At 39.1% G+C, this 22,523-nt stretch overlaps 1 protein-coding gene and 1 long non-coding RNA gene across 2 annotated transcripts in view; both read right to left on the bottom strand.

Moving 5' to 3' along the window:
• The window catches only part of LOC127494694 (uncharacterized), a 447,433-nt gene that overhangs the window by 319,084 nt on the left and 105,826 nt on the right, over positions 1 to 22,523 (bottom strand). The window lies entirely within an intron of this gene.
• Positions 6,722 to 22,523, bottom strand: part of LOC127494689 (probable E3 SUMO-protein ligase RNF212) — a 28,972-nt gene continuing 13,170 nt past the window's right edge. Inside the window, exons 8-10 of the mRNA XM_051860782.1 lie at positions 17,592 to 17,647; positions 17,358 to 17,427; positions 6,722 to 7,335 (exon numbers count right to left, since the gene is read on the bottom strand). Of these exons, the coding sequence (XP_051716742.1) occupies positions 7,146 to 7,335; positions 17,358 to 17,427; positions 17,592 to 17,647 (316 nt within the window). The 3' untranslated portion in view covers positions 6,722 to 7,145. The remainder of the gene's footprint in view (positions 7,336 to 17,357; positions 17,428 to 17,591; positions 17,648 to 22,523) is intronic.

The raw sequence follows: 22,523 nt of genomic DNA on the forward strand, positions 1-22,523 counted from the left end.
CTGGTGTAGAGGCAGGTGGTTTAGGCCCCTTTTACTTTGCGAATAGTAAAAATGCTTTGCTGTGGCCCCACATTTCAGAAGCTAGCTACTGTTAGGCCCTAGCTTGACTCCCCTAAGCCTGCTGAACTAACGTTCAAGCGTTGGGTTGATCTTAGGTGGCCGTTTTTAGGAAACAGGCCACCATTCCCCTAGAGCTAAGCACAAATACTGTTTCTTTTGCGTTTGGAGTCGCTATGGTATGCCTTTACCCTGTAGCACACTCAGGGTCATGCGAAACGTACTCCCTTGTTAAATACAAGGTTTTATATGAGTCATTTGCTTATAGCTCTGGTTTTTGTCTGCCCATCACCATTGTGGCTCAGGACGAGCAGTCTGACCTTCACTTCGGGCTGGTCATTTAGTACGCTCCCTTGTAGCTCGAGCATTGCCACGAGCTGACGCTAGTGTTTGTCTGGACTAGTTGGCCCAAATGGGCCTCCACTAGGGCATCTGGTGTATGTTTGTACTCCCCTCGCTTAAAGGGTAAAAGGTGCTTTTACTGAGTACACTGCTTGTCGGCGATGTGAAAGGTCCCAGGCTTAGGCACTGTTTATATAGTCTATTTTTGCTATTAGACTTGCTATAGGGCAGTGGGCTTAACAGACCTTACTTCAGTGTGAGTCCCCACCATGTTGGGCTCCTAGCAGCCAGCATATGCGCTGTCAGGTAGCTGGCTTAGCAAGCCTCCCTGTGTACAGCCCCCATTAAATAGGTTTCTGGTAGATTTGGGGTATTTTTATTAGATAGCAGGCCTTAGCAGGCCTCTCTGTGCTCCTCATAAGTGTGGATGTGTTAGCAATAAGATATGCTCTGAATAGTTGGCCTTAGACAGGCCTTCTTGTGAGTAGTCACCAGCACTTTGGGTTTTTATGACAGCTAGCAGATGTTTTTGGCCCTGGTAGTCTTCCTGTTAGCTAGCTCTCATTTTTGGGGGGAATTTTAACAGCTAGCTAGACTTGCTGTTATACAAGTAGGCCTTAGCAGGCCTCTTGCGAGCGAGTCCCCAATAGTGCGCTAGCAGCAAGACTTGCCGCTGGCTGTGGCCTTAACACACCCCCTGCAGGCAAGTCCCCTTTGGGTATTTAGAGCAACGTCTTGCTATCAGGTCAATGGCCTTAGCAGGCCTCTCTGGAGATGTGCCCCATCAGGGTGATTGCTGCATTTAGCCGTGTTGAACTGGCTACCAGGTAACTGGCCCTAGCGGGCCACCCTGGAGGCTAGTCCCCAGCAGTATGGGTTCTCTGGTAGAAGTGCATAGATTTGCTATCAGATAGTAGGCCTTAGCTGGCCTCTCTGAGGGCAAGTCCCCAGCAAAGTGGGTAACTGGCAGCTATTTATGCTTTGGTCAGCTAGCGGGTTTTGCTATTAGGTGGATGGCCTTAGCAGGCCTCCCTGTGGGCGAGCCCCAGTGTTGCAGGCCTTAAACATCTAGCTATCAGGTAGTTGGCCTTTACAGGCCTCCCTGAGGGCCAGCCCCCATTAAGCGGGTGCATGGCAGCTAGCAACAACTATTTTTCAGCCAGTGCATTTGAGGTGTTTGGCCTTAGGGGCCCCCTGGAAGCGAATTCCCCACAGTGTGGGTATTTTCTCTGACAGTTAAAACTTGATAACAGGTAGCTGGCCGCTGTAGGCCACCCTGACGCGAGTCCCCTGAGGTTGGGTATTGGTCAGCAAGGTCTTATTGTTAAGTGGGTGCCACAAGCTGATGCCCGTGTTTATCTGGAGTAGTAGGCCCAAATGGGCCTCAAGGGTATGTTGCCGTATGTTTGTAAAAAGGATGCTTTTTCTGAAGTACTCTGCTTGCTGGCGATGTGATGGTTGGCCTTTAAATCTGGCCTTCCTGAGACCACACGTTACTATGTGTCGCTGACTTGGGTAATCTTGTTCACCTTTGTTTTCTTAGCCTATAGCCTGGTCGACCTCATAGGTCGAGCTTGGGACTCCTCTCATTCTGAAAGTAGATTTGAGTACTTAGCTCCCTGAGTCTGGTCAGAAGTTGAAGGCTTCTCTTGAGGCCTCTCATTTAGATCAGCCACTAGGCTATGAGCATTCCCCTCACGACGGTCCCCTTTTTTAGAGTGCATGGCCTCCTTAGCGCCTTGAAACGTAGGTGCTTTGTAGATCCTAGCGATCTACAAAGCACAGATATACACAGATATACTTCCCTCAATTGCAAGGGTTGATAGAGCTTTTGCTGAGTCCTGCTCTCCAGGATGCCGGTCTCTAAGATCTGGTCTGAGCTTGTTACGGCCCTTTCACAGTCCCTCTTTCTGGATGTCTCTTGGTGAGACTTTCTGTATTGGAGACTCTGTTTCTGTAAAAACAGACAGGTTGTAGGCAGACCAAGTTACTAGTACAGCTAAGAACCTGGTCAGCCTCCCTGGTGGCATTCAGGGTTGGCAGTGTTCCCCTGAGAAGTGACTGGCTGGGGGTCCTTTGGGCCTATAGCTGAGGCTTTGACTGCTGGAAGCGCTGTCACTGACAGCCCAGTTGTGACCCGCAGGGTGAGTGGGTCTGGTGTTGGGTATTTAAGCAGGGATAGTACTGACTAACACGAAAAGTAAGAGCCCAGATGACGTCACTCACCTGTGAATGATGAAAGGAAAACACTGCCTGTGTGTACACACGTGGATTAAAGCTCTCACCTCAAATCGTGTATCCTCCTTGTATTAGTTAATGATTTATTTTTGTTTTGGGACTATGATTATCACCATGTTTTTAACATAAAAGAAAACAAGAAAAAAAAGAAAACTTGAACGAAAACCGTATCCATGCTTGGGCTGGACTGAGAACACGGGACATCTATGCTGCACGTCGCCGGGCACAGAGTGAGGTTGGGGAAAAATGCAGGTGAGTAACCTCTCTCTGGGTAGCTGCTTGCTGACACGCTCTTGCATCCCTGCATCTTGGTTAGGACTGACTCTCACGTTATTTCGCACCATGTAGGGAAAGCTGTGTGTTGTTACGACCGATAACTACAAAATTAAAACCCCTAGACGGCTGTAGTAGCGATATATTTTGGTTTGTTATATTAGAGGCAGCTCGTATCGTAACACTGGCGTTTCAGTTGAATTTGCCAGATTCTGACAATTGTCACCGCCATATATTGGCATGCACTCCCCTCAGCATGGCGGCATGGGTATATCGTTCCCCTAGCGCTTTGACGCAGCGCGAGTTCCCTTTCGAAAGGGAATGTCTCAGGTTACGCTTGTAAGGGAACAGGGTATGAGACGCTGCGTCTCTAAGCCATGCCTCGGGGCTTGCCTGCATACAGTCCCTTCAGACAATAAGTGGATGACATGTTGACTGGGCACCCCTTATATACTATTGGGCCGCATCGTTATGACGTCATGGGCTATCGCAGCGTCTCGTTCCCTGTTCTCAGGGAATCATGGTTACATGCGTAACCTGAGACATTTTTGCCTGTTGAATAATAAAACATGCAGAAAAATTGGTAACACTTTACAATGTTCCATTAGTTAACATTAAAGGATTAGTTCACTTTCAAATGAAAATTACCCCAAGCTTTACTCACCCTCAAGCCATCCTAGGTGTATATGACTTTCTTGTTTCTGATGAATTTGGTCCCATTCTTTCCAGCTGCTAAAGAGTTTGTGGTAATCTTTGACGTATTTTTCGTTTCGCGCCAAATGTTCTCTATAGGTGAAAGGTCCGGACTGTAGGCAGGCCAATTGAGCACCTGGACTCTTCTACGACGAAGCCATGCTGTTGTAATAGCTGCAGAATGTGGTCTTGCATTGTCCTGCTGAAATACACAAGGACTTCCCTGAAATAGACGTCATCTGGAAGGGAGCATTTGTTGCTCTAAAACCTTTACATACCTTTCAGCATTCAAAGTGCCTTCCAAAACATGCAAGCTGCCCATACCGTATGCACTTATGCACCCCCATACCATCAGAGATGCTGGCTTTTGAACTGAACGCTGATAACACGCTGGAAGGTCTCCCTCCTCTTTAGCCCGGTGGACACGGCATCTGTGATTTCCAACAAGAATGTAAAATTTGGACTCGTCTGACCATAGAACACTTTTCCACTTTGAAACAGTCCATTTTAAATGAGCCTTGGCCCACAGGACACAATGGCGCTTCTGGACCATGATCACATATGGCTTCCTTTGTGCATGATAGAGCTTTAGTGGGCATCTGCAGATGGCACGGCAAATTGTGTTTATCGACAGTGGTTTCTGGAAGTATTCCTGGGCCCATTTAGTAATGTCATTGACACAATCATGCCGATGAGTAATGCAGTGTCATCTGAGGGCCCGAAGACCACGGGCATCCAATAAAGGTCTTCGGCCTTGTCCCTTACGCACAGAGATTTCTCCAGTTTCTCTGAATCTTTTGATGATGTTATGCACTGCAGATGATGAGATTTGCAAAGCTTTTGCAATTTGACGTTGAGGAACATTGTTTTTAAAGTATTTCACAATCTTTTTACGCACTCTTTCACAGATTGGAGAGCCTCTGCCCATCTTTACTTCTGAGAGACTCTGCCTCTCTAATGGTGCGTTCACACCAGACGCGAATGAAGCGTTAAGCGCGAGTGATTTACATGTTAAGTCAATGCAAAGACGCGAATAGACATCCGGCGGCGCGAATGATGCGATTCGCGTGAATGGCGCGGTGCGAATAGAGCGTTTCGGGCGAGTTGAAAAATCTGAACTTTGGCGAAAATTCGCGCCGCGTTAACCAATCAGGAGCTTGCTCTAGTAGTGGCGTGATTACAACGTAGCGAGAGGAGGCAGAAATCCAAAATAACAATGGAGGACAAAATCATCGTCGCTATATGATACTGAGAGCTGTACGATACATCTTCATATTTTATAGAAACGGGAATAAAAAGGATCTTGCTTGGAAGAAAGTGAGTGAGGAGGTCGACAATCTGGTAAGTTGTAAAAAACGCTCTTTACTCAATTTGAGATATATATATATATGTGTATATATATATATATATACACATATTGAGACTACAAGCTAGCTAAAGCCAGCAAATTGAGCTTATTCGCTGTATTTTACAACTACTTTCCCGCTGACGAGTTGATGTGTTTATTCAGAGGAAGTGTGCAGAAACAAGACTGGAGCCGCCTGGCAGAAGCCCCTCTCATGACGCGAATTCGCGTCTGTTGTAAAGTGAATTTCACGCGCGAATGAAGCGAATTTCACGTGCGAATGAAGCGAGTAAACTCAAAATGTTCAAGGGTCCAACTACGCGCGAATAGCGCGATTTATTTGCGCAAGTCGCGTCTGGTGTGAACGCCCCATAAGACATCCCTTTTATAGCTAATCATGTTACAGACCTGATATCAATTAACTTAATTAGTTGCTAGATGTTCTCCCAGCTGAATCTTTTTTAAATGTCTTACATTTTCAGCCATTTGTTGCCCCCGTGCCAACTTTTTTGAGACCTGTAGCAGGCATCAAATTTGAAAAGAGCTCATTTAGTGGATAAAAGTGTAAAATTTCTCTGTTTAAACATTTGTTATGCTTTCTTTGTTCTATTGTGAATAAAATATTGGCTCATGTGATTTGAAAGTCTTTTAGTTTTCATTTTATTCAAATTTAAAAAACGTTTCCAGAATTCGGGTTGTAAAAAAAATATATACATATTTAACAAGTTATGAAGTAAAATATCCAGCTTCCACCAGACCGCCTTCCGTATTCTTCAAAAAGCTTGCGCTGTACGTCATACATCTTCCCTATTCAACTTACCGAACTGACGCAACGCCAGTTCCGTTTTTTCCGTAATTTGAATACGGAAGGTAGCCTCGTGAAACCTGGATATTTTGCTTCATAACTTGTTAAATATAGATATTTTTTTACACAAACGCATTGCTTCACTTCAGAAGGCCTTTATTAACCAACCGGAGCCGTGTGGAATATGTTTATGATGGATGGATGTGGATGGAGACACTTTCTTCAGCTCATACTCGTTTGGTAGCGCATTGCTGCCATTATAAAGCGCAGATGCGTCAGGATATTTATTAATATTTCTCCGATTGTCTTCGTCAGAAACAAGAAAGTCATATACACCTAGGATGGCTTGAGGGTGAGTAAAGCTTGGGGTAATTTTCATTTGAAAGTGAACTAATCCTTTAACTACTTTAGTTAACATTAATTAAGAATGAACAATACTTCTACAGCATTTATTAATCTAAATTAATGTTAATTTCAACATTTACTAACACATTATTCAAATCGAAAGTTGTATTTGTTAACATTAGTTAACGCTTTGTGAACTAAGATGAACAAACAATGAACTACTGTATTTTTATTACCTAACATTAACAAAGATTAATAAATACTGTAAAAAAAATTTGTTCACTGTTAGTTCATGTTAGTTAGTACAATAACTAATGTTAACTAATAAAAACTTATTGTAAAATATTACAGAAAAATCTCAGAATCCTACTCTGTATTTTCAAATCTTAAGTCAAGAATTAGATTCTGTAATACAGGCCTTCAGTAAGGTCTAGTTTGCTCATTTTGACCTTATAGTATAGTTCAAAACACATACACAGACATTTTCCAAAAACAACCCACCTCCAAACTCTAGCTGATTTGTTTGGATGAAACCCAAGATTTGATTAGATGAGTCTCACAACTTCATCTTTGATGAGATACCAAGATAATAAACAAGATACAAGAGAAAAATCCAAACAAACTCATGCCACATTATCATAATTTTAATCAATGTGAACAAGGTTTGAACAATGGCATCAGTGTGTTAGAAGAGAAACATGCGGCAGAGAACATATTGGATGTGATTAACAGCACATGCTGCTGACACAATGCGAGTCATGTAAAAAATGGCATATTAAAATTCACACTCACAAACCGCTCAACGACGGTCTGTGATTAATTGCTACGATACATAGGAACATTTATGGAAACAAGAGCACAGATGTTCATTGTTCATTGAGAGACAGCGTAAATGCACTGCAGCATCATAAGAGATGTTCATTGCTCGGCCTGGATGTTGATTACATTTTTTTCCTAAAAGTATCTTGTAAAAATAGCAGAGCTTTGTGATATATAGTAATATTTTAAGATGTGATTAGCCGTATTGCTTTGGGACTGGAGTGCATGTCATGGAGGGGAAACCAGGGAGGACACAGAACCATACTTGTAGGCCGAGGGCAGTTTGAACACAGGTGTTTCCCATACTGACTTTCTATGGTAGGCCACATTATGGGATGGACTCATCGCAGGCTCCCGTAGACCACTGGAGCAGTCCCTACTGCAAGAGATACTTCTCGTGTTACTCCAGGCGTCCATGCTAAGATACAAGACAGTAAAGTCATTCTTTAGTGGAAGAATTACCTGACAGTGGCACTGAATGTCACTGAATGGCTACCCATAATGTTCTGACTTGATGCCACGTGAGGAACTGAACCTAAAAGGAGGATTCATTGAAGAACAAAGTATACATCTATATCGTATAAATGGATTGTTGATATCATTGTGAAATGAGTGCCGTTTATGAAACGTCAGAAGTACGATCCACATTTCTCAGAGGAGTTGAAAATAAAATAAAAAGGTGGCCAATATACAGTGGTGGTCAGAATTATTGGCACCCTTGGTAAATATGATCAAAGATGACTATAAAAATAAATCTGCATTGTTTATCCTTTTGATCTTTAATTCATAAAATTAGCAAAAATCTAACCTTTCATTGAAGGAAAAGAATTGAAAGTGGGGGGAAAATCACATTAATGTTTTTCTCCAAAACACATTGGCCACAATTATTGGCACCCCTAGAATTTTTTATGAGTAAATATCTCTGAAGTATATTCCCATTCATATTTACATTTTTTTTTAGCACACCAGGGTGATCATGAACATGAAATTGTCCAGCCATGACTTCCTGTTCCACAGGAATAAAAACATGAGGAAACACAATAGCCAAATTTTCTTAATCATTCATCACAATGAGTAAAACCAAAGAATGTAGTTCTGATGTGCAGCAAAAGATTGTTGAGCTTCACAAAATAGAAAGTGGCTGTAAGAAAATAGCTAAAGCATTGACAATCCCCATTTCCACCATCAGGGCAATAATTAAGAAGTTCCAATCAACTAAAGGTGTTACAAATCTGCGTGGAACCTGTGTCTAAATCATCCTAATGCGCGGTGAGGAGGAAAGTTTGAGTGGCCAAAGACTCTCCGAGGATCACAACTGGAGAATTGCAGAGATTAGTTGAGTCTTGAGTCTCAGAAAAACAAAAACAAAACAAAAAAATTATCAAACAGCACCTACATCCCCACAAGTTGTTCGGGAGGGTTTCAAGAAAATTTCTCTGCTCTCATCCAGAAACAATCTCCAGCATATTCAGTTGTCAGACATGACTGGAACTTCAAACGGGACCGGCTTCTATGGTCAGATGAAACTAAAAAAAGAGCTTTTTGGCAGCAAACCTACCAGATGGGTTTGGTGCACACATGGATAAAAAGTACCACATGCCCACGGTTAAATATACTGCTGGATCTTTAATGGTGTGGGCCTATTTTTCTGCTGGAGGTCCTGGACATCTTGTTCAGATACATGGTATCATGGATTCTATCAAATACCAATAGATAAAAAAACAAAACCTGACCGCTTCTGCTAGAAATCTTATAATGGGCCGTGGTTGGATCTTCCATCAGGACAATGATCCAAAACAAACATCAAAAAATGTGTCACTGAGCATAAAATGAAGCTTCTGCCATGGCTGTCTCAATCCCCTGACCTGAACCCTAAAGAAAATTAGTGGAGTGAACTGAAGAGAAGAAGCACCTGTCATGATCACCGTCTGTTCCTGGACTCCATTTCCCACAATCCTCCCTTCCAATCACATGCACACTCCACTCCAATCACCAATTGCCACACACACCTGCAGATCATTACCTGGACTATAAAAGACTCACACACACACCACCTCATTGCGAAGTCTTGTTAACCCTTGTTGCAATTCTGAGCGTTTATTTCCTGTCTGCCTGTTTGTTTCCGATCCTGTCTGTTACCCGTTATCGACCTGTTGCTGCCTACCTTTGATCCTTGCCTGGTATACTGTTCTGTGAGTGTTTTCTGCCTGCCCTGACTATTGCCTGTATCCTGACTACGATTCTGCCTGTCCCTGCTGTTCCTGTTTGCCCCTGCTTTGACCCTGCCTGTACGACCACGTTCTTTTATAATAAAGCTAGCAAATGGATCCCCGCCTGAGTCTCGTTACAGCACCAACATGGAGCTGGGAATCTGAAGGATCTGTAGAGATTCTGCATGAAGGAATGGTCTCTGATCTCTTGTCAGGTGTTCTCCAAACTCATCAGGCATTATAGGTGAAGACTCAGAGCTGTTATCTTGGCAAAAGGAGGTTGCAAAAAGTATTGAATAAAAGGGTGCCAATAATTGTGGCCAACGTGTTTTGGAGAAAAACATTTATTTCATAATGTGATTTTCCCCCCACTTTCAATTATTTTCCTTCAATGAAAAGTTAGATTAAAGATCAAAAGGATAAACAATGCAGATTTATTTTTATAGTCATCTTTGATCATATTTACCAAGGGTGGCAATAATTCTGACCACCACTGTATTTGCTCCAAAAGTAGAAAAATGTAATTATAATTATTTTCAAAACCAAAAGCTTTTTAATGTAATTCTGTAAATCTGTATTTATACATTATTTTAGCCTTTCACTAACTGGATTTAGGTATTAGGGGTGTAATAATACCTAAATGTTTGGCGATACTGTATAGATTCTCAAAAACACTGTATCGATATTTATTTATTTGTTTACATCCAAGATTAGTATCAGTGGCTATATGTTCAGTTCAGTGGCGTGCAGTGGTGTTCTGAAATGAGGAGGCACAATTTTTATTTATTTATGAATCAACGTAAATACATGTGCATTACTCTTAACGTTGACACATCTTCCTTGTTAAATGAGCATTACATCAAAAAAGAAGAAAAAGAAACCCAATACAATTCTATTTTGTAATTTTACATTAACAACGTATTGTAATAAATGTTCTATTTATCAAAACCAAGTCAATCTCATCAAGTTAGTGTTTTAAGCATTTTTACATTCATTCCAAAATAATAACTAAAGGCAATAATAATTTAAACAATATATTTTATTTGTGTATTGATGTTTTTCTTTTTAATAGTCAACTTATTTTGGATCATCAGTCATGCTCAGTAAACACCATCTGTCACAGACACGAATTGTATTTTTAATTTCACCAAGCTGATTGCACTAAAAACCCCCGCAGTCATCATGTTTTCAGTCCATTTCAAGTTTGATTTTGATGTGACATAAAGCGGTGATATCTAACTGGGTGATCTGTTTACTTACTTTTCAATTAGTCTTCCCATTGACACCATTATTTGTTCATTCAAACTAACGTGCGGAACGTGAACGTCAACAAGAGGCGGGATTTATCGCACAAACCAATCATATCCAATCATAACCAATTACATTCAATCATAGCACGATGGAGACATTGCCTCCTCTCACGTGACTTTCCCCCATTCATTCTCAATTACCCCCCACAAAACCCACCGCACGCCGGGGGTCTGATGGTTTTCTATGGTTTTCTATGAATGGAAAGGGAGGCATGACTCCTGCTGTAACTTTACCTGCGGGTGTCGCTGTTGGGCAGTGTTCCTTTAGAAATACGAGTGACTTGCGCTCTTTTTAATGTCATAATTTGTAATATTTGTGTTGTTTTATATGTAATATGGATTATTTTCTCATCCTATTTTTTTGAGGAGGCACTGCCTCCCTTGCCTCCTCGGAGGAAACGCCCCTGGTTCAGTTTAAACCCGACTGCAAGATGGCAATGTTATCTCAGAATGTAAACTGTGATGCAGAGAAGAGCAAAGTTGCATTGCTAACGTTAGCATTAGCAAACCCAGCTAATAAGATGATTAAATTATACCAGCCACAGTGTACAGAGGTGAAGTGTGGACTCATTTTGGCAAAGAAACCACTAAGGAGATTGACAGCAGTATTGGTAAGGCGTTACTGTAATTAAATTACTTATCCACTGAAAAAGTAAAGTAAGGGATTACTGTTCATTTTTAGGCAATTTAATTACAGTTTTTTAATTAAAATCTAAATTTGTCGTCTACAGGTAAAAGTGAATGCTGCCTCTTTAAAATCGTTAGCTGTATTGCAGTTGCGCGTGAGTTCGCAACTTCCCACCAGTTGGCAGTGTAGTCGCTGTCTGAAGATGTCGGCAGAAGCGAGTGGCTGTTTTGCAGAATGGAAATATTCCAATTACTTCACTTTTTTGACACAGGTAGGCAAGAACATTACAGTAAAATGTAAGCTATGTCCTAGGGAGAAAAAACTGCACGCGCTCTCTGAGAGGCGGTCTTCAGTCAATCAGCGCTCTCAACCAAAGCACACACACATAGCCGCCTCTTGCGAGTGTCAGATTTTTGCGGTTTATTACACATAAACGTTCAAATACACATAATTATGTCAAAATGCCCGTCTTGGCGTATATTCGCGTTGGTTATGTGAATGTGAACAGCATGTGTAACAGCATATTGTCTCCGTCCATTAGGTCTTAGTGACAGCAGCCTTTAAAACATGCTGTCTACTGTTGGCTGTCTGTATTATAAATGATAATCAAACAACAAAAGAAAAGCTTTAATAAGGATTAATCTATATTTAATTTATACAGTTATGACTATGCAGAGTTATTTTATATTTGATTATTCAATTTCTGTCGTATTTTTACTTACTACTATTAGACCTACCTGGAAAAAAAAATAGTATTGTTTTATTTGTATTTTTATATATTTTTACTGTGGTATCGAGTATTGTGCACTTTTGGTGGTATCAGTACCGACTGCTAAATTTTTGGTATAGGGACATCCCTATTTGTTACTAAAAAAAATGTAAGTATTATAAAGTAAATAAAAGTATTATAGTATATGTTTTAATAAAGTTAAAATGTTTTAAAAAGCTACAAAAGGCTAAACTATTCCATGTTTGACTAAATTATTAAAAGAGTTTCCTTTCTATTGTCTATCCAGTCAAGGTTTATAGGGATTGTAATTAGTAAGTTACTTATTGAGTAATTAAATTACTTTTCAGACAGAGTAATTAGAAAAGTATTTTAAATACAACATTGATGATGTAATTAGCAATTAATTACTTTTTTGAAGTATCTTACCCAACACTGTTGACAAGAGTCATGTTGTTTGCAAAATAAAGGGTACATTTACACAATGTGCTAAAAACTGATTTTTTTTTCTTTGCATTTTTCGCATACAGACATCCCCGTTCACACGGCACACGGTTCACACGATTAAAATAATGTATTATGCATGCCAGGCCAGTAATTGACAGTCACTTTTTAAAAGAAAAACTACGAGTCTATAACATGCAATATATGCACACGCATTACGTCACTGTTTTCACAAATTTGCATTTTTGTAGTTAGAAAATAAATCCATTTTCATAAGTTTGCATTTTCAGGCCCCCGAAACGCCATTGTCATGTAAATGAACAGCCAAAACATGTTATTTCTACAACCACTGTTATTTCTTGAATAAGAACATGTGGACTTAAACGAGGGCTTAAACATTTATTTTGAAATCGCAACGAGCAGTTAGCACAGTAGAAACATACTGTATAATGTATTCTCCTGCGTTTGCTAAGGTTTATAGATGACTTACCTTACAAATCTGATTAAATGTCGCACACTGCGTTTCCAGATGAACATTAAAAGCAATCCAATCTCACAGCATATGCAGAGATGGAGTTTGAGATGCACCATTCATGTAAATAACAGTTCACATGAAGCTGTATTTACTGTGAATGGAGCCGCATGAGACGCACGTAGGTAATCTACACGTATGTAAATAATTACAGCGCATAGCCTATTAAACCGGCAGCACATACATTTAATTAATTAATTAATTCACAGCCTTTGTAAAGTCACAATAGCATTATGCTTTATTATGATTTTTAAACGGGTTTAATATTGTGCAGCCCTAGAAAACGGTCTAATAATGCGTTTTTATGGATTCTCATCTGTGGAAAGCGCCACTTCCGGTATTTTACCGGTTACTCGACACAGGCAAATTAAAATCAAGGATTTTTTTTAATTGAGTATTTTAATTTAATCGAGGAATCGTTACAGCCCTACAATGAATGTACTAAAAAGTAATGATGGGAGGAAGCCGAGGCTTTCTGAAGCGTTTGAGGCTTTCATCAATAGTTCATTACTCAAAGCTTTTAACACAGTGCGCATTAGTGACATCTGGTGGTCAGACTTGTTTTCTCCACCATATCTAAATCATCGCGGAGCAGATCTAGGGTTTGAAAAAGCACGTGACCAAACAAAGCATCGGAAGTCCGTGACATATGGAATCACTCTTGTTTTAGATCGATACAGTTCTATCTAATCTGATCTAATCTCATCTAAATTAATTTGTGACAATGAGAGCAATGTTGAAGCTTCAAAAGTCAATCAATCACGTGGTATGGCCATTTCGATACAAGCATCAGTACAGTGTGTGATAGAATAGTGCTTTGAAAACTGTGTCGCAGCATCGGAGCATCCCATCACTACTGAAAAGCCCTCGCGCTACTCATATACGTCAGATATCGAGAGAGAGAGGCACAAAGCTGCAAGAATAATCTTTAAAAGATTGCGTTCTCGATTTCATCACCCACATGATATGATCTAATTCCTAAATGACAACGATTCGCCCGATTATATTAAACCTTTGACAAAAATAAAAATCGCAAAATTCAAATCTGCGTTCGCGCTGCCTTTGATCTAGAGACAGTTGTCATGTATAGATATAAACAGCTTCACAAACAATCTTGTCAAACACACAGTATCATTATTTCTGTTACAAAATATTCCAATTATCATCACTGTTATCTACTTTACCGATCAAAATAGAATAAATCACCCTTTGAAAGTGCTTCTAATAATGACTGTATTGACTGCATTGTTACGCCACTAGGTGGCAAAAAATTACTGTTAAAAATGTATTTATCACTGAATCATTCTTTTAGAAACAAGTGAAGTCTTTATGAATCCAACTAACAAAAATATTATGTTTCACCTGTCTGGATCTCCCATGTGTGTTCAAGCATCTTATTTGCATTGAATTTGTGATAACACTTTACAATAATGTTCATTTGTTAACATTAATTAATGTATTAACTAACATGAACTAACAATGACCAATACATTTGTTACTGTATTTGTTCATTTTTATTAACCTTAATAAAAATATGGCTGTTCAAAGTTTGTTCATTTTACTTATGCATTTTACTTTTTCAATTTACACAGTGCATTAACTAATGTTAACAAATACAACTCTTGAGTGTCAGAAAAAATAATAGATGTTTCCTTTGTCAGGGTCCAGCTGGTGCAATTATTAAGGGAGTTTTAGATCATTTGACCCCTCTCATACTATACCTCATACCTTTAAGCTACAGTTATGATTAGAGGATAAAGAAAATAGGACAGGATATGACATGGCTAATTTGTACATCATTGTAATGTTCAAACATTGTTTAACACTTATGGCACTTTTTTCCAAGTCTTCATTTGTCTTTTTTTATTTATTTATTTATTTTTTTATAAATATCGCAATAAATATCGTATCATGGACTTTATATTGAGGTATTAACATATCGTGAGATTTTGATACCATTACATACCTACTACATACACATGCTTCAGACAAACACTTTTGGTTGTTGCATCACAATGTTTTTTTTTTTTTTTTTAAGATTTTAAGAATTAAAAGTTTCAGTCAGTTGCCCTCTGTCGAGTAGGGGTGTTCATTTCCGGGTTCTTCATAGTCAACTCCGATTCCCCATTCCCGACTCCCGCCGTAGGAGTTGACGGGATCGACTTCTGGAATTGGCTCCATTTGCTCTAGTTACTTTTAAGCCAGGTTCACACTATACGATTTTGGCCATGACTTGGCCATCTGAGACAATTTTGTGAATCCTGAAAGATTCCTTTGATCCTAGGCCAAAATCTGAAGTCTTTGATAGCTAGTTTGACATGTTCACCGACAGCCGATTAATGATGACCATTGTGAATAAATTTTACCTGTGACAAAATTCTAGCAGTGTCAGAAGTTTTGAGGCACAGTCCTGTAGTGTGACTTCTACGACAACCATCAAATCGAAAACCAATAGAAGCGCAGAACCTGATGACGGAATTAGTGAGACAACAAACCATCACATGCTCCACACACAATTTTTTTCCAGTTTTCTTTTTTAAGAAAAGTCATGATCAATATTAATAAGACAGATTATTTTTGTTTGCTAGCCACCATTTCTACCCTGCATATAAATGCAGCACACAGTCACCAAACACGTTGTGGATTGATGATGTAAAATGAGTCTTCTTGCGTGCGTCTTTTTTTAACGCGTCTTGACTGCCGTACAGTCTGACATTAATGACAACTGAGATACAGTGTGACATGGCTTACAGCAGGGATTACGTTTGTACAGTCTGACAAGCAACAGTCATAAAATACTATTATAAATCGTACAGTGTGAACCCAGTTTCAGTCAAAACAGTGTCAACAATAAGAATACAATATTGCTGTCATTATTACACACTAAATGTAGGTTATATTTTTTTCCGACAAGAAGCCTAAAACTACCTTTATTAAAACAACACACTTTTAGCTTGACTGGCCAAATTAGTCCAGTTTAGAAAGGACATTACCTTGAAATGATGCGTCACCATCATTTCCTAGTTGTTGCCAATACTACCTAATTTTAAAGAGGGAAAAGTCACGAGAAAAAGCCTTGCTCTAATATTATTTCAGAGTTAAATAAATGAGAGAGAAGGTAATGTATTCTTTAATGAATTAATCTAATTCATCTAAACGGTCGGGTGAGGGCGATAAGCGTGTTGACATCTCTTGTAATAGTGCAAAAAAACAGCTTGGACAGAGTAATGGAGTCAACAACGAGAGTCGATTCCTGTGCTGGAGTCAACTCCAACACTAGGGCCACTAAGAGTCAAGGAATCGACTCTTTTAGAGTCAAGTCCCCATCACTACTGTTGAGTTTTGATTATAAGTGTACATTCACATAGAAATACTTGCTGTAGTAATTGCAGAGAAATATGCTTTTTACTAGCTGAGACCTTTTCAACTAACAGTCTGACACGTGACTATCCGATCATTGTGTTTTAAAAGGGATAGTTCACCCAAAACTGAAAATTTTGTCATCATTTACTCACCCTCAAGTTGTTCCAAACCTGTATAAATTTCTTTGTTCTGCTCTACACAAAGGAAGATATTTGGAAGAATGTTTGTAACCAAGCCTATATCGCCTAATTTTAGCTGTAATTTATAATGATGCAAATATATTTTACTGAGGTTTTTATTTTTATTTCAGCTAATGAAAATGTTTTGTTAACAATAATAATACTAGGTCTGATTGCTATATGCTGTGTGTAAAGTCTTTTTCAAATGACAACTATTTTGTTTCATGTTATTTTGATTTCAAGTGTCAAGTGATTTTTAATTAATTAGCAAAAAAAAAAAAAAAAAGTTAAAATGGTCAAAATGGTCAAAATGTATATAGTAAAAGTTGGTTATATTGCGCTGGCCACAATAAGCTGTTCATTATCAGTTACTGGCCCAGAATATCCATATCAGTGCATCTTTAACATATGCAAACCCGGTCCAGGTGATCAAAAACCAAAAAAAACGGCAATGATGAATATCTGAAAACACCACAATCTATAGCGCTGACAAACCTATGCGGCAGTTCTGCGGTGAGCTTCTGAGATAAATCCTACTCAATACGTCTGGCTAGATGTAGAAACAGAGGTATAGGATTGCAAAGTAATGACAGTTTTATACACTATAAAGAAAACCACACAAGGATAAGTATACAGAAAAAAACAGAGTAAGTTTACTTTGTGAGAGAGCCCCCTGCTGTTGATTTCTAAGCTATCAGCTCTGAGAAAGAACAACCAAACTAATGTTACAATCACAAGAAAGACTTTCAATGATTAAAGCACAGAATATCTTGAAAAAACAGACATGACAGATACTATTTCATAGACATTCATATGGGAGGTTAATTATTTTTCAAAGAAACCATCAAACACAGACAGTTAGAATGCAACTAAAATAAGGTATAAATTTCTCTGTCGTGTCAGTTTTGTTTTGTACTGTTGAGTATGAAACAGTTTAAAGTTAATAAATGAAATATAAAAACAAAGAATTATGAAACTATGTGAAATGCGAAACTAAAGAACTTAGTTTAAACCTTCCTGAGGGATCTGAACTGATCATATACTCACAGGCTAGCAGAGGATAAGGATCGTGACATTGAGAGTGGAGAAGAATAGGGAACTTTTGTCACTGAAGAAGCTGAAATAAACAGAGAAACAGCTCTTTGAAATGATATATTAACGCACAAAAACAACCTGATCTATTTCATAATTACCAGGGATAAAATATCTTAAACTGTAACAGTTTGGACAATCTGTTTATCTTACAGATCTAAAGAGAGCTAAAAACAAGCTAGACCATACCTTGTCTTTGACTTGCTGGCTGTAAATCTCGGTTGGACTGTAATGCCAGTCTTGAACTGGAATGATATCAATGACAAGTGATGCATTAATAAATTACATGTTTAAGGTGTTTTCTTCTTCAGCTCTTCTATTTCTATACTCATACGATATCATATGTTGTCTTCCATTAGAAGGATACATGCCATATTTACAGTGCATATAAATCGTATTCACTGCCTCTGACTTTGTTCCTTTATTGTTTTCAGTGGAAAATATTTTCAAATATAATTTATTCCTGTGATGCAAAGCTGAATTTTCAGCAGCCATTACTCCAGTCTTCGGCGTAACATTAATATTTTTATTAGGATAATAATATTAGGATATTATTGGGTTTATTGATGAATAGAAAGTTTGGTAACACTTAAAGGTAGGATAGGCAATTTTGAAGAGGCTAGCAAGCTAGCATTGAAAGCATTAGATCCCACCCTCCCCTCACAGCGCTCCCCAAAGCCACACCTCCTCCAAAACACATAAACGCACGCAGCCAGAGTCTGCAAAGTGTCACGAGAGATGCCGTTAAATTACCTCATGTCTCAAACCACAGAACATTACAATAATTATGAATATAAACAACTTACAGAGCTCTGACTTGTACCACAGCTGCAGATTCATTTCAGCGTTGACAGTGTTACCATAGAAATGCATAAATCTGAGTCTGGGGACGTGAACAGCTCCAGGTAGAACATCACGGGTTGCCATCTTGTAATTACAGAAGTATGCTGTGAATGCAGCATAAGCTTGTTGTTTTTTTGGATCAGGAGGAACTGTAAAATGTGGCTGCTGTTTGTTTGCATAGCTTTACGGAACGCACTGATGATGTGTGATGCCTGCGTGAGCAGGGTGCGCAGAGGTATGGAAACGCATACGTTGACAGGCAGGTAGGACATCCTATTATTGCATTCAGACCGAATGCAATGATTGGACGAACATTTTTTGGTCCTAAGACTTCCACAGAGAATATATGTGCATTTTGTAATATTTAGACCACTTCTACTGTATTATTGATTGCTATCAGGATGTAAAGAGAGTTTCAACCAGTATAACAAAAAGTGTTTATGAAAAACACTGTCTACGCTACCTTTAAAGCCTTTAAATATAATGCATTATAAAGGTATTTTTAATGCATTAATTATGAATAATTATAACCACACTTATAATACATTATAACTAATACATGAACATAATGTATTACGTTATAATACACTGTAATGTAATACATTTACATAAGCATTTTAACTTTGGTTACAATTATTTAACCAAGTTACATTATTATGTAATGCATTATAATGTACATTCTGAATACCTTTATAATGCATTATACATCAAGGATTTAAGTAGTGTTTGTGATATGTAAAAGCCTTTATATGAAATATTTTGTAAAGACATTACAAATATCGTTACTGTCACTTTTGATCAATTTAATGTATCCTTGCTGAACAAAAGTATTGTCTTTCAAAAAACAAACAAAATTAAAGCTGCAAGCAGCGATGAAAGGGCCCTCACACCTGGGCTAACCGCCACCCGTTGGCCTTAGGAAAACAGCGAATAGTGGGCGACATGCATGTAAGCGAGTAAATACAGGAGAATTATGGCCAAGTCATTTCAAAGTGCCACACTTCCTGCTGCCAACAGGTGGTGCTTTGACCGTAACGGAATATTGCGATATAGATGTGTTCAGGCCAGAAATATTATCAAACGTGTGAAGTTTGGAGCAGATCGGACATTGTATGCCTGAGTTACAGCGACTTCCTGTTTCATGGCATTAATCGCATACATTAGCACTTAGCCAAGTGTTGCATGATTTAACATGTTTCTAGCATGTTTGGTACTTTGTGGCATATTGAAATGTGTTTCTGACTAACTGAATATTGGCATATAGATGTCTTTAGGCCAGGACTCTTATCACACGTGAAGTTTGAGGCACATCAGACATAGTATGCCTGAGTTACAACAGCTTCCTCTTTCATGGCGAAACATCAGACTTTGTCAGGCTGCCACGGACACACCCTCCAACGAAAGATCTTTGATATTTATCATCACTAAGGTCTTAAGATTAGACTGACAACATATGATGTTGATCTGGTTAAATCTCTATGAGGAGTTAATCACAGTGTAAATATGTCATTTCCTGTTGCCCACAGGTGGCGCTATGACTGTAACTGTATATTGTCATGAAGATGTCTTCAGGTCACTGCTCTAATAAAACATGTGAAGTTTGGGGCAGATCCGACATTGTATACCCGAGTTACAAGAACTTCCTGTTTCATGGCGAAACATCGAACTTTGTCAGTCCACCACGGACACGCCCTTCAGTGAAAAATCTAGATCTTCACAATTTAACGTCGCAAAGGCCTTTAGATTAGACTGACCAAATATGACATTGATCTAATTAAAGCTCTAGGAGGAGTTTGTTAAAGTACAACGTCTGGAAATGGCAAAAAATGGCAAGTTAATTCAAAATATCTGACTTCCTGTTCAGTTTCAGATTTAGCTCCAAGAGACTTTTTTGTAGGTATTGGGCTGTTAAACGTGTGTACCGAATTTCAAAATCTATGTGAAATGTAGCGTGAGGGGCACTTCATTAGTTGGCGCTATCGAGCCATTTTGCCCTGCCCAATTCTGAAACCCATAACAGACGTAAATTTTCACCACTTCTGATGTGTGTGCAAAGTTTCATGACTTTTCGAGCATGTTTAGGCCCTCCAAAAAACGATTCACTTTGGAGAAGAATAGCTGCAAGCAGCGATGGCGGGCCCAAGCCCGGTGGCACCGCCACCCCGGTGGCTTCAGGGCAACTGTGCACAGCGGGCAATAGGCATTTCAAATGGTTAAACATCAAAGGACTATGTCAAATTCACTCCACATTTACTGCACTTTAAGGTGGCGCTATAATAAGAGGGTGATCTCAAAGCATGCTGACAGTGACACACTTCCTGCTGCCAGTTGGTGGCGCTATAACTTTGACTGAAAATAGTCACATCCATGTGATCAGCCTTGTACAATGAACAGCCGAAGATTCATCAAAATCAATTAATGTATACAGAAGTTATAACACTTTGTTTCCCTTTTCTTGCCATAAATTCGTTGCCTCGCCACGGCCAAACTGTTTAAGAAATCCAAAATCTGTTTGCAATTAAACAACTTCAATGTCTTAGCACCAAGTTAAAAGCACTTTGACTATAACTGAATATTGCCATGTTGATGTCTTCAGGTCAGGACTATTAGCAAACATTTGAAGTTTGGGGCAGATTGGACAATGTATGCCTGAGTTACAAAAAATTCCTGTTTCGTGGCATAAAACATTGAAATTTGTCAAGCCGCCATTAGATCTTTGGAATTTAATGTCGCAAAGGCCTTTAGATTAGACTGACCAAATATGTCGTCGATCTGATTAAAGCCCTAGGAGGAGCTCGTTAAAGTACAACCTCTGGAAATGGCAAAAACTGAATAAAAAATCTAAATATCTGACTTCCTGTTGGTTTTCAGATTTTGTACCAGGAGACTTTTTTCACCTGTACATGAAATGTAGCGCGAGGGGCACTTCATTGAAATTTTGTAGGTGGCGCTATTTTGTAGGTGGAGCCATTTTAATTCTGAAAATTCTCCTAATTCTGAAACCTATATCAGATGTAAATTTTCACCACTTCTGACACGTGTGCAAAGTTTCATGAGTTTTCGAGCAAGTTTAGGCCCCCAAAAGAAGAAGAAGAAGAAGAAGAAATATAGCAGCGATGGCGGGCCTAAGCCCGGTGGCACCGCCGCCCCGGTGGCTTCAAGGCAACTGTGCACGGCAGGCAATAGGCATTTAAAACGGTTGAATACACAATTGAATACACCATATTTACTGCAGCAGTTGGTGCCCATATGATTACACACACACACACACACACACACACAAACAGAGACCCACACAGAGAGAGAGAGAGAAAGAGTCAAGCCCCCATGCCACGCCCAGGTCCCAGCCTTTGCGGCGTCCCAATGGCCGCAGATTCCAATGTGTGTGCCGATTTTCAAGAGTTTTTGAGCACGTTAAGGCCCCCAAAAAGCTCTGGAAGGTTCAAGAAAAAAAAAAGAAAAAAATAATAATAAATATAGCTGCAAGAAGCGATGACGGGCCCAAGCCCTGTGGCACCGCCACCCCGGTGGCTTCAGGGCAACTGTGCACGGTGGGCAATGGGCATTTAAAACAGTAAAAGGTCTATGTCAAATTCAGACCACATTTACTGCAGCAGCTGGTGCCTCTATGATCACAAACCACCATCCTAATCTGTCATGTTTGTGTTTTTCTCAGACAACCACTATAAAAATTCCAGAGCAAACTACCTACTGTTATTTGCGCAAATTCAACAGTACTCTGAGAAATCTAATCCAGTGTAATGTGAATTTCTTTGATTGCTGATGTTCTATTACTCTAACACTTCTCCATGTGTTTTTTGACCTCCCTGAGCTTGCGCACCAATCTTATGCACCAAAATTATGCTTTCATTTAATTTCAGTATGGGTGGTATTTGATGTAAAAATAAAAATATTATAAAATTAATAAATAGAGCCAAATCACGGAACTTGCAAAGATGATTTTAATGTCTCAGGTAAGAGTAAGGTACGTGTCTAGATTTTTCTGCTCACTTATACAAGTTTTTTATAAACAGCCACTTTTATAAAATCATGTGAAATTTATGTAAATATGGATTTTGAATAAATTAGAATTATATCAATAAATAATTAATTTAAAAACATATGCGTCGTACGTGATGCTCGCAAACACAGCACATGAACTTCTTTAACGCCCATGTCTACAAAACACACACTCTCCTTTGTAAAAAAAATAAATTCTAGTCTTGTCTGAATCAATGCATAAAATCACAGTTGTCGGGTAATAAGAATTGTAACTCG

Source organism: Ctenopharyngodon idella, chromosome 14, assembly GCF_019924925.1.
Source record: "Ctenopharyngodon idella isolate HZGC_01 chromosome 14, HZGC01, whole genome shotgun sequence".
Classification (NCBI taxonomy): Eukaryota; Metazoa; Chordata; class Actinopteri; order Cypriniformes; family Xenocyprididae; genus Ctenopharyngodon; species Ctenopharyngodon idella.